The sequence below is a fragment of the Pimephales promelas genome, chromosome 10, assembly GCF_988280905.1.
Source record: "Pimephales promelas chromosome 10, fPimPro1.hap1.1, whole genome shotgun sequence".
Lineage (NCBI taxonomy): Eukaryota > Metazoa > Chordata > Actinopteri > Cypriniformes > Leuciscidae > Pimephales > Pimephales promelas.
Window position 1 is genome coordinate 34,184,333 of NC_142778.1, and position 12,322 is coordinate 34,196,654.

At 37.2% G+C, this 12,322-nt stretch overlaps 1 protein-coding gene across 2 annotated transcripts in view; it reads left to right on the forward strand.

Annotated features, from left to right (window-relative positions):
• Positions 1-10,842, forward strand: part of cep126 (centrosomal protein 126) — a 154,074-nt gene extending 143,232 nt beyond the window's left edge. For both annotated transcript variants that reach the window (XM_089116510.1, XM_039684144.2), the window contains 8 exons: positions 719-908; positions 3,024-4,824; positions 6,967-7,131; positions 7,371-7,474; positions 8,129-8,186; positions 9,264-9,440; positions 10,221-10,285; positions 10,393-10,842. In XM_089116510.1, the coding sequence (XP_088972636.1) occupies positions 719-908; positions 3,024-4,824; positions 6,967-7,131; positions 7,371-7,474; positions 8,129-8,186; positions 9,264-9,440; positions 10,221-10,285; positions 10,393-10,473 (2,641 nt within the window). In that variant the 3' untranslated portion in view covers positions 10,474-10,842. The remainder of the gene's footprint in view (positions 1-718; positions 909-3,023; positions 4,825-6,966; positions 7,132-7,370; positions 7,475-8,128; positions 8,187-9,263; positions 9,441-10,220; positions 10,286-10,392) is intronic.
• The last annotated feature ends 1,480 nt before the right edge of the window (positions 10,843-12,322 follow it).

The following is a 12,322-nucleotide window of genomic DNA, read 5'->3' on the forward strand; positions in this document are numbered from 1 at the left end:
TATTTCTGGCCATATATGAATAAACATGTCGTGACATTTCAAACTATTTAAAAGCATTTTAAAAGTGTAACCAATAAGTATAACCACAAATTATTTTACAATTAATAAAAAAAAATGTTTTGTATAGTTATTTAAAATATTAATAAGTTTGGCTGCACTTGGAATGTTTTTATTTTTTTCAGAGAGCTCTGTACAAATATATATATATATATACAATTATATATATTAGTGATGCCAGCTGGCTTAATATTTTTAAAAGAAAGCTAAACATGTAAGAACCTATTAAATGGTGGAGTAATGATATAGATATAGTAAAGCTGCATTTCTAACTTGTTAGAAAGATGTAGCCCCGCCCCTTTTCAGCATTGTGCTTGTTGTCTTTTGACTTCCGGTCTGTATTTTCACAGCGATCTTGCATAGGTATGAATGAACTGCTCGTAAAAAAAATTCCCGTTCGACATTTGTTAAGACATCTGCTTTACAATGCTTATGATAAACATTACAATGCTCATGATAACTTTTGTTAACTCTACAATAAGTAAATCCACTTCACCAGCTAATTACTCCTCGACAGCGATGCCATAGAAATATACAGAACCGGAAGTTCAAAGACAATATTCTAAAGATGACGGCGCCCTCGTTTCTCTGGTGCATAAGGTCTATACAAATAAGCTGATGATCATTATAAGGCCTGCATTGAACCACTTGTGTGTTTCAGAAGCTGCACTTCCTCCCCAAAGCCTTCAGGGGGCGCCCGTCACCTGCGTGCCTTATCTGCAGCTGAGGCCTACGCCAAACTCCTGCAGGACAGCAGCCTGACTCACTTCAGGAACAACCAGCTGTTCTTCCTCAATCCGCAACAGGAGACACACACTGTTCCCACAGTAAAGGAGCAGGCTGATCCTCAGGTTAATATACATACAGTGGCTGTTCTGTCTATACATTTACATCAGCTACTTAAACTACTTTACATCCGCTCTTAAAAGCGTATTTGAGCATTTTCTTAAGGAGTATTGTGAAGGTTTTAAGATCCAAATCCAACATTGTACTTTTAGCACGGGGCTCTTCCTGCCACGACACGCTTCAGCATCTTCTAAACAAACTGAGGTGTTTTAAAGAGATGAGCTCATCCTGAGGCTTTAATCACACAAACGCATATTGAAACCACAGATACACATTCCCCTATCTCTATAACTCAAACAAACATTCTTTCCCTCTAAGACAGTCAGTTATGTCTTCTTACACACACCAGCTGGAATGTTACCTGCACTGGCTTGCAGCCAACACATCATTTAATACACTGAGCTGTGAGCAGAGCAGGACACAGAAGTTAAGAACCCTATTTATAGGATAGGTTTCAGGCTTAGGTATTCTTGGAAAGGTGTTCCATTCTGTGCACAAATGTAGTCAGACTTATGAAATGCCCTTCATAGGAATGTCTGAATATCATGCTTTTAGTAAGCTATTATATATATATATATATATATATTGTTTTCATTTTTAGAAGATTTTAATGTTTGCATCCAAAAGATCTTTAAAACTGCAATCCTCTTGCATATCATCCTTTCCCATATGGAAATATTACAAAAGTGATATATATTAACACCAGTGCGCACTGTGCGTACCATGAGAGGGTGCTAATTAATGGTGTTTTATTTTTACATTGTTTTTTTTTTTATTGATTATTAGTCTATCATTGTACAATCATGGCATTTTGGGAAAGTAAGAGAGAATAGGAATAAATAAAGGTGTGCGTTTGTGTTTTAAAGTCAAATGTGTGAAAATTAATCTTATATTAATTTTAATTTAGTGTTGTTTAATTGACGCTTTTTCCACAGACGAAAAAAATTATCTTTAAAACTATACTCAAAATGAGTAAACGCTCTCTAAAACAGCTGAACTTGATTGAAACATTTGCAAAAAGGCCTAAAACTATTGGGAAGGGACTGAGAAATGAAGCCTCTTAATTCTCTGAAGCTGTTCTCTGATTGTTTCAGGAAAAGATTTAAAGCATCAAGAGTGTTGAAAACCGTGCCACCATGTGGCAAGTCAAATGTATTTTATTTTATTTTTAACCCTGAGATCAGATCCTGCAGACACCCCTGATTTAGACTCCCTTTAAATTATACTTTTATTCAGCAAGGATGCAATACATTTATCAAAAGGGACAATGATACAAAAAAAAAAATGTTTATTCTCTTTATCCTTTTATTCATCAAAGAATCCTGAAAAACAGAAACGGTTTCCTCGAAAATATTAAAGGAGTAGTTCACTTTTAAAAAAAACTTTTGCTGATAATTTACTCACCCCCATGTCATCCAAGATATCCATGTCATTCTTTCTCCAGTCGAATTTTGATGAAAACATTCCAGGATTCTCTCCATATAATGCACTTCAATGGGAACCAAACAGTTCAAGGTCCAAATGAGAGTTTCAGTGCAGCTTCAAAGGGCTTTAAATGACACCAGACGATGAATAAGGGTCTTATCAAGCGAAACGATCGCTCATTTAAAAAATAAATAAAAAAGTTTAAGTTTTATAAGCACAAATGCTCTTTGATGAGCGTCCGTGACTCTCCTGTTAAAACTCGTTCATCAAAATGAACAAATCTTTTTTCGCGTCATGGGGTCCTAGATAAGAGCCCTTTAAACCTGCACTGAAACCCTCATTTTGACCTTGAACTCTTTGGTTCCCATTGACGTCCATTATATGGAGAAAATCCTGGAATATTTTCATCAAAAACCTTAATTTCTTTTCGACTGAAGAAAGAATGACATGGACATCATGGATGCCGTGGGGGTGAGTAAATTATCAGCAAAAGTTTTTTTTAAAGTGAACGACTCCTTTAAGCAGCTCAACAGTTTTCAACATTGATTATAATAAGAAATGTTTCTTCAGCATATTAGAATGATTTATATTATTTATTTTCCATCCCTCTGCAGCATGCATGCAACATGATCTCCAAAAAGCACTTTCCCAGTATCAGTGCATAAGTGCTCTAATGTTTTTATATTGATTTTCAGGAGTATCTTGATACCCCACATAGTGAGACAGAGAGTCTGTCTAGTCTGGACAGCTTAGAGAATGGAGGACCTCAGAAGAGCCTTAACACTGCCTGTGCCCAGTCTTTCTACCTCCCTATGGATCCTTATAAGCTCCAAGCCCCCAAACATCCTCAATCCCCGTTGAGACAGTCCAACAACCCACTTTCAGCATCTCACCCCTCCTCTTCTATAGCCAAGAGTTTCCTGGAGGAGATAAACCAGGGAAGCAAAAAAAATCACAGCTTACTGACACCAAAGGATCATGAGTCAGCAGAGGAAATCAGGAGTCTCCACAATCACACGCAAGAAAGATTTGATCATTACAAGGACCAATCGCAGAACTTCAACGCCCAGTCTACTCTTGCTTGCCAAGAAGAGTTGTTGCAGCAGAACTCAGCACATATGATAACTCCTGATAATGACAGAAACCCTCAAGGGAACATTTTGAAAGACAAAGCATCTGTGGTTGCCCACTGCAGAACGCAAGCCGTGCCAGAAAACACACCTCTGCAATTCTCAAGTCTGACTAAAGACTTCAAGTCAGAATCCGAACAGCAGACAAGAACCCCGGAGGAGAAATGTGATTTAGCAGAAACACAGGCGGCTCTTCCAGACAGCAGATACACACACAGCGACAGTCCGTTCAAAGCCTTTTCAAGCTCAGCTGCCCATCTTTGCATAAATCACCGGACCGAACCGAGTTCCCTGAACATAGAAGCACTGAGTTCCTCACAGTCGCATAAACACAATCCAGATGTGGATGATGCCACAGCGCTCAAGAGAGAATCCAAACCGCTGAGCATGGAGGAGAGTATACGCATACATGCATCAGATCCTACAAATGAAACGGATGTCGCCAAATTGGAAAAGGCTAATATGTTGAAAAGCACAGAGGAACCAAACCGAACATCTGCAAACGCCCGATTCCTGAAAGGGATTCTTAAAAACCATTTAAAATCCAAATCGGGAAATGTCAAATTCACTTACACCCCTGGCCATGTGCTTTTCCCCAAAGAAGTGGCCATATCAATCCGGGACAGCGTGGAGCTGGCCAGGACAAAACTCAATGAGCCGGAGCAGAATAGGACCATTAAGAAGAAACTGCGTTGGCTGGATGAGGTGGATGGAGTTGAAGGGGTGGACCGAGTGTTTCAACAGCTCTCCGCGGATCACTCGGACCATGGGAATTTACTCACGGGGGTATCAAAAAACATTTCCAATAAGACCTCTGCTGTCCCCACTGGGCCCCAATCCACTAGACAAGCCTGGACAGAGGTAGGGCCCCAAGACATCCGCACACAGGAGCCCACCTCTCAAAGGGGCTCACGGATTCCCCGGAGAGCAGGCTCAGCTAGAGTTGGCTCGTGTCCCGTTACCTCCCGGGTTAGGAAGGGCACTATCATCAGACCGCAATCTGCCAGGGAAGCGCAACATGTGGCCAAGACCCAGGGGAAGGTTTTGGTGCCTCGGCCCCCTCCGATTCCGAAAGCTGAAGTTGTGGAGTGTCCCGTGTACATCTCAAAGGCATCCTGCTGTGATCCCGCAGGTCTGCAGGATCTGGCCCTGGGCAAAGATACTCCAGATAGCCAGACCCAAAGAACTGATCCAGCTCCACCTCACTGTACCTACACCCACGAGACAAGCATCTGTTCCCTCTCCCCTCCAGACTATCCCAGGTGCAGGTGTGGAGAAAACGGGATCTGTTTGGACCGGACTCCAACAGATGAGGAGATCTCGATGCTGTGGCATGGGGTCCGGAGTGCTCTCGCCAGCAAAGATGGTAAAGAAAACCCCAAACTTAGTATTTATCACATAACATGTTTTCACTATACATCGGTGGATGTTATGTTAACCCTACAAAGCCTGACATATCAAATAATGAAACTTGAAAATTCAAAAAAGACATAAAATAGACATAAGAACGTTTTAACCCCTTAGCTGTCACCCCCCTTTTTGAGAATGGGGGTTTAAATGCACTATTCAAACTTAAATGGTTGTAATTCAAGAATGCTTTGGAATATATACCCAAGTTTGGTCTTGTTTTAAAGAAAACACTCAGGAAAAACACTGAAGTGAAAACAAATGAAACTATGAAAAGGTTATGGAAGTTTAGATTTACAGTAAATCAAATATACTGTACTATATATTTTTATAGGGCTGGGCAAATATTAATCGCGATTAATCATATCCAAAATAAAAGTTTGTGTTTTTTTTGTGTGTTTTTTTTTCGCACACATGCATGTTTATATTGAAGAAATATTTGGATGTATATACTGTATATATATTTATACATAATTTATATAAAATATAAATATTTTATATATTAATAACACATTTGTCTTTAAATATATACATGCATGTGTGTGAATTTTTATGTACAAAATAATTATACACAGCACACACACATATATTATTTAAACACAAACTTTTATTTTGGATGCGATTAATCGCGATTAATCGTTGCCCAGCCCTATTTTTTTGTTTTATATAAAATATTTATTTAACAAAATATTTATTTATTTATTTACAAAAGATTTTTTGAGGTGCACTCTTGTCATATATTCATCAATTACTCTTCCTACATAATTTGTAACACAAAACAGGGGTAGAATATTTATTTAGAAGTCTTAGACCTTTCCAACGATATATAATTAGTCATAATTAGATTAGGATTTATTTGAAATTGTGAAATAAATTTAGGCGGTTAAGGGGCTACGAATGTCATAAGAAAGGCTTTTATTGTAATTATTGATCACAACAAAAAATTGTGTTTTTAATTTCATTAAAAAGGAAATTTTCGTTTTGGTAGACTAAAAATTGGTAAAACCACATTATAAATAAATAATATAAATAAATATTAATGCACAGAAATATGAAATATATAAAAACACATATATATATATAATGTTATATTAAATCATGATGAAAAAAAATCCCCTTAAAGCCACCTCTGTCAAAAATGAGATGATAATATTGAGTGAATGCTCTCTGCAGATAGTGTACATTATATCTAATACTTTCACTTGGGTAGAAACTTTTACATACAGTAGAAGCCTAATAAAAATATTAATATTAAACAAAAATGTATATATATATATATATATATATATAAAGATTATATACTGTATATTAGAAATGATCATTTAAATGTAATAAAAAGAAGCCAAAGGCTTTTATAAGTAATGAATGAAAGTATGCATAGATAGATTGTACACAAAAGGTTTGTGTTCATCATGTTAATGGTGTCGAAAACATTAGTAGCCATCAATATTAAATATGTTGTGATTGGATGTTATGTGTCACATTGCTATGCATTTTTTTCTGATAAATGACTTGTCTTGTCATGCTTGGTTAGAACATGATGTTGCACGTTCCAGCCTAACTATTTATTGCTTCCCTATTTCTGTATTTTCCCATTCTGCATTTTATCTTTCCTTTAAAGTTTTTGGAATGATTATATACCTGCTGTGGGGAAAAGACACATTTTCAGTAGGTGTCTTTCAAATTACAAGAAACATTCTGGCAACTTTTTACAAAATCATCAGCTTCCCATGAACTTTCACTGCACCCTGTCATATATAAAGTCAAACGAGAGTCAATCTAAAGAACTGAGCTCTCTTTGTGTCTTTCTTGGAGATTCTTGAGGGATCTTTTTCTGGAGTCATTGGTAAAGGCTCTTTTTTTTTTTGGTGTTGGTCAGTTTTCTTTGGCCTTCTGCACAGCAATGCACCGCTTACTACTCTGTTGAAATGGATCCATTTAATGATGGACTTTAGTTCTTCAGGGTTCAATTATTTTTATAACATCAGGAAACCTCTACACTTTGAGGACAGAGACCTTAAGAACAGAAGAAGTGACTTTTATACTTTGGGACCTTTCTTTTATCTGTTTTGTGTTTCTCTCTTTCTCTTAATTGACTTAGGTGACCCTCAAAGTTTTCCTGCTCACAATGGCCCGTTGTCTTCTTTGCCTCAAGTCAGTGCCAGCCTGTCCCATGTTACCATCAATGGTGATAGTCTGATCAGTGGTGTCAAAGGAGCCTCAAGAATGGGTGGCTTTTTCTTGTCTGCCGGTAAAGAGGCTATAGGTTTGTCAAACAACCTCTGACAAAACATTTTATACATACAATGACTTATAATAGGCTACATAAAACCCATGCCAGTAAAATATAAGTGATCAAATGAATAAAGAGAGATGTTTAGACATTGAAGCCACAGATATGCAAGGAAATACATCAAGACATTATTTTTCAGAGATTTATTGGTACCTTTGGTCACTGATCAGTTGCTGGTTGGATATGAATGTGCTTTTTCCCCTGTAAATCAGTGAAAAGTCTAATAAGGAGACAGGCTATGGAGAGTAGCATGGTGAAGAACAACAGAAGTCAAACTGCAGGAACCGCACAGAGAAAGCCAAGCTTTCCTCATCAGGTAAAAATGCACTCATTTTCAAACTACTGTACTAGAAAGCAAGAACATTTTAAATATATAAATAAATATAAATGAACGTAATTTAAATAATGCAGCCTCCTTGGAAGTTTTACAGTAATCTAGTTTATAGTGTAAGGGCAAATGTAATGTTGACCATATACTTGCATACATTTTTGTAGGGATGCACAATATATCGGCCAGCATATCGTTATCGGCCTGGTAAGAAAATGTGGCCGATATATTAAAGCTGATAAATAATTATTAAATAATTATTCCCTTGAGCTGAGACACTTGTTGAGCACTGTTTATGTTTTTGAATTTCTTGAAATAGGATTGAAATCTCTTCAAAAAATGAAAATACGGTTCGGTACAACATGTGCAGCGCAAATCTGTCATATCGGCTTTACAACACTATTATGAGAACATCATTATAATTGTGTGCTTGGGACATGGACTTGTTTTTGTAATCAGGCTCTCAAAATTAGATAAAAATTTGGATTTAAGTTTATCAGCCGATATTATCGGCTTTCAAATATAAAGAAATATCGGTTATCGGTATCGGCCTACATTTTTGTCTATATTAACCATGTTGCTGTTTGCTTTCAATAACTTCATTATTGTTTTTTCAATAACTGTTTATTTGTGGTTTAACAGGTCATGGTGCCAAAAACTCAACACCCAAATAAAACAGGTCATACAGCAGACAGCGAAGGTACTTTATAATTTAAAGTGATATCTGATATCTTATGTAGATACAGTATATGAGCCTTCTCTAGAGGCAAGAACAAAAACAACTAACATGTAAATCAGTTCAATCTCATGTACAAACATCATTAAAAATGCAGCATGTTTTTTAAATATACTCAACAAAAATGAAAATAGTGTACCCTCATGTCAAAGCTTTATCCATGGGACAGAGAAGTCGTTTTAGCGAATATGAATATGAGGGGAAACCTTTGATTGTGAAATATTATTACAATTTCAAATAACTGTTTTCTATTTTAATAGCTATATTTTAAAATATAATTGCTAAAGCTGAATTTCCCGCATCATTACTCCAGTCTTCAGTCACATGATCCTTCAGAAATCTTTCTAATATGATGATTTGCTGCTCAACGCTTTTTGCTGCTTAATATTTTTGTGGAAACCGGGATACTTTTTGTTTTGGGATACTTCAAAAGTTCAAAAAGAACAGCATTAATTTGAAAGAGAAATCTTTTGCAACATTATAAACGTCTTTACTGTCACATTTGATCAATTAAATTAAGCTTGCTGAATGAAAGTATTAATTTCTTTCTTCATGACACCAAACTTTTGAACGGCAGGATTGTTTTTCAATTAAACTGCTATATAAAGACAGATTGTGAGCTAGCGTACTGAATACATAGAGTCGAATGTGTAGCCTTTCAAAGTATACTCCATTTGATGGACACACGTGCTCTAGACTAGAAAGTTTCATCTTTGTCCGGTGTCTGTGCTATTTTTCTCCAGAAGTTATGACCGATAATAATGTCTTTGTATTCTTTTAAACTAAAGTTGTGCGTATCTCATAAAAAAACCCTTTACACAGTTGCTTGTCAATGTGGGTATCTGTTGTTGTTGTTATTTTGTTATTGTTCCATCTCTTTAGCTTCTTTTCCTACTGTGAAACAACTGCTGGTGCCATTGTTGCCATCTTGTGGAAAAACGTGAAACATGTACACGGACCCTCGCGTACTCGTAAAACCCGAAGTAGACTTTGACTGAACTGATGAGTTCAAGCATCAACACTCTTTTCCCCCTGTTACAGGACTAGAGGTGTCAGACGGTGCTCATGAAGTTGTGGACTGGGCTCAGACCCATAAGTCCTGCATCGGTCCAGTTGGACCCCATAGCCAGAGAATGCAGTCCCTCAGCATCAGCGCTCTGTCACTAGAGGAACAGAGGATCCTGCAGTCACTCGACAGACTTAATCAACGGCTGCAATGTCAGTTTCATTTCAAATTCTGGACATTTAATCCACACAGTCAAAGCTTTAAAGGAGTCGTTCACTTTAAAAAAAAATTGCTGATAATTTACTCAACCCCATGTCATCCAAGATGTCGAAATTAATGAAAGAAATTAAGGTTTTTGATGAAAACATTCCAGGATTTTTCTCCATATAATGGACTTCAATGGGAACCAAACGGTTCAAGGTCCAAATGAGAGTTTCAGTACAGCTTTAAAGGGCTTTAAACGACACCAGACGATGAATAAGGGTCTTATCAAGCGAAACGATCGCTCTTTTAAAAAATAAATACAAAAGTTTAAGTTTTATAAGCACATGCTCGCTTTGCTTTGTTCTGTGATGCGTGTTCGTGATTCTCCTCGTTCATCAAAAATGAATGAATCTTTTCAACCAAATCAACCAAATGACTCGAAAAAAGATTTGTTCATTTTGATGAACGAGTTCAAACAGGAGAGTCACAAACGCGCATCACAGTCCATTATATGGAGAAAAATCCTGGAATGTTTTTATCACAAAAAAAAATAATTTCTTTTTGACTGAAGAAAGAAAGACATGGACATCTTGGATGAAGTGAGGGTGAGTACATTTTTATAAAAAAAAAAAGTTTTTATAAAAGTGAACTACTCCTTTAAACATTTATCAGAGTTGAGGTGAACTCAAATAGCTTTTAATTGGACCCTATGAATGTTTCTTGTTTTAGACAGCTGTGTTTGTTGGCTTGTGCATTAGCTCATACCTCCTGATTACTTGATTTAACAGATGTGCAGGATACAGCTGGTGGCGGCCCAGCACTGAGGGGTATCTTTGCCGTGGGTCCTGCACTTGTGAGTACTGACCCTGAGTTAAGATGAAGTGATCTGTTCCCCTGATCTAACGTACTCTGTCCCCTCTCTCTCTCTCTCTTTCTTTCTTCTCATCCCTGCTGAACCAGACCGGTGAGACTGTGGGTGTCACCATGCGTAGGCGAGGAGCCTCTGCTGACAATCGCACCCGAACGCAACAGCGTTACTGACTACACCTCCAATGATCCACCCCCCCCTCCCTCAGCCACCTTCTCTGAACTGCACTTTGAAACCCTTTAAACCTTACAAACGTGTGCTTCACATTGCTGAGACATCCTCAAATGCGGTATTTAATTGTTTTCTAATCAGTTATAATGATTCTGGCAATACACAATGCAAATGTTTTTATATTTTATGCATTCTGATTGGTTGATATTTATTTGTATAAACATATTTTCATAGGCTATGTACAGTATGTTATTAATGTACTGTACTGTACTTTTTATTCTAAACGATCTTGACTCTTGGAGAAAAATAAATTAATTTGAGAAAAAGCTTTTGTTCCTGAGTTCCAAAACAGGATAAAGGGCTTTTTGTGCAACTTGGCCTCAGTCGAGTGTCATTTAAGCATAAATGGATACAGATATACGTTGTATGTGTGACATAATCATGACAGGTTTTTCTGGGTGTGTATTTTACATTTGAGCATGTGTGTGTATGACCTATGTTTTGTGTTTGTGTAATCAGTGTAGGCATGGGAAATCTTATCTAGGCGTGTGACAGTGATATTTGAGTGACTATTAATTACTTGAGTGTATTGGAGACTCGACGCACAGGCTTTGCAGGATATGAAGTCAAACCAAGCTGTACTCCGTCCTGATGCTCTTGTACCATCACCACCCTATAACTGTCATGTCATGAAACCCCACAGAACGTGTTTTTGCTGTTAAAACACAAAACCCTGGTCAATGGAACGGAAAAAGCACAAAGACACGTGTTTTTAAAATGTTTTAACTTGATTTGAATGTTTTTAGATGTTACGTCGCGTCATGCGCGTGACTCGATGGTTAAAGACGTCAGTCTAAAAACAATGGAAAAGTTGCGTTTTGTGTGAACAGTCCCAATTCTTTTTACAAAACGTACTAATCTACACAACCAATTACTATTTCCAGGAAGGTTTTTTTTTTTTTTTTTTTTTTGTCCTAATAACAATTTGAAAAAATTAACACATTTTGTAATGTATTTGGTACATTATCTTTCTAGATATATAGTTATATAGGGGTGGTGATGGCTCAGTGGATAGGGAACATGCCTTTAGTGTGAGAGATCCAGATTCGAATCCACTGCGAGACACCAATGTGTCCCTGAGCAAGACACTTAACCCCTAGTTGCTCCAGAGGCGTGCGATGACATATAGCAATTGTAATTTTTGCTTTGGATGAAAATGTATAATATAGAAATTATTATTGCAATTAAATATTCACTTAGTTTTCACCAAAGCACGCTCTATTTTGCCTCAGAAGTCTGTCTTAAATCAGTTTTGTGAGGAGCCTTCATGCCCATTCGCTGCCTAAAACGTCATTGCCTCATAGCAGAGCCCGTCTAACGGAGAGCCTTGGCACTTCCCATTGTGTTTCATCTTGGTTGCAGTTCCATTAGAATTCCACTGGAGGTGATCGCGGGCGAGCGAAAAATGAATGGGAGTCTATGGGGCTAAACGGCTAAATGTGTCTCTTTCACCTGCTATTTGTTAAATCAACATAGATTTTATTGTTGATTCCGCAAGTTCAATATAGATTATAGGTCAAAAGTCGAATGAACGAGTACTTATGTCCTTTTGATTTCTTACAGGTTAGGCCATTGTTGGCCGGAACACGCTAGCATTCTGCTATCGTGTGACGTCATCACATTTTTGAACGGATTTTTAGAACAGATAAGTGAACTTAAAAATGCAATTTTTAGCTGAGTGTATTTTCTTAGCCCTCCCTTTTGAATGCAACTTTAAAATTACTTGACAAAAAATTACATCCTGAGAAAAGTGGATTTCTGGGGGTGAAACCCAATTGACTTCCATTCATT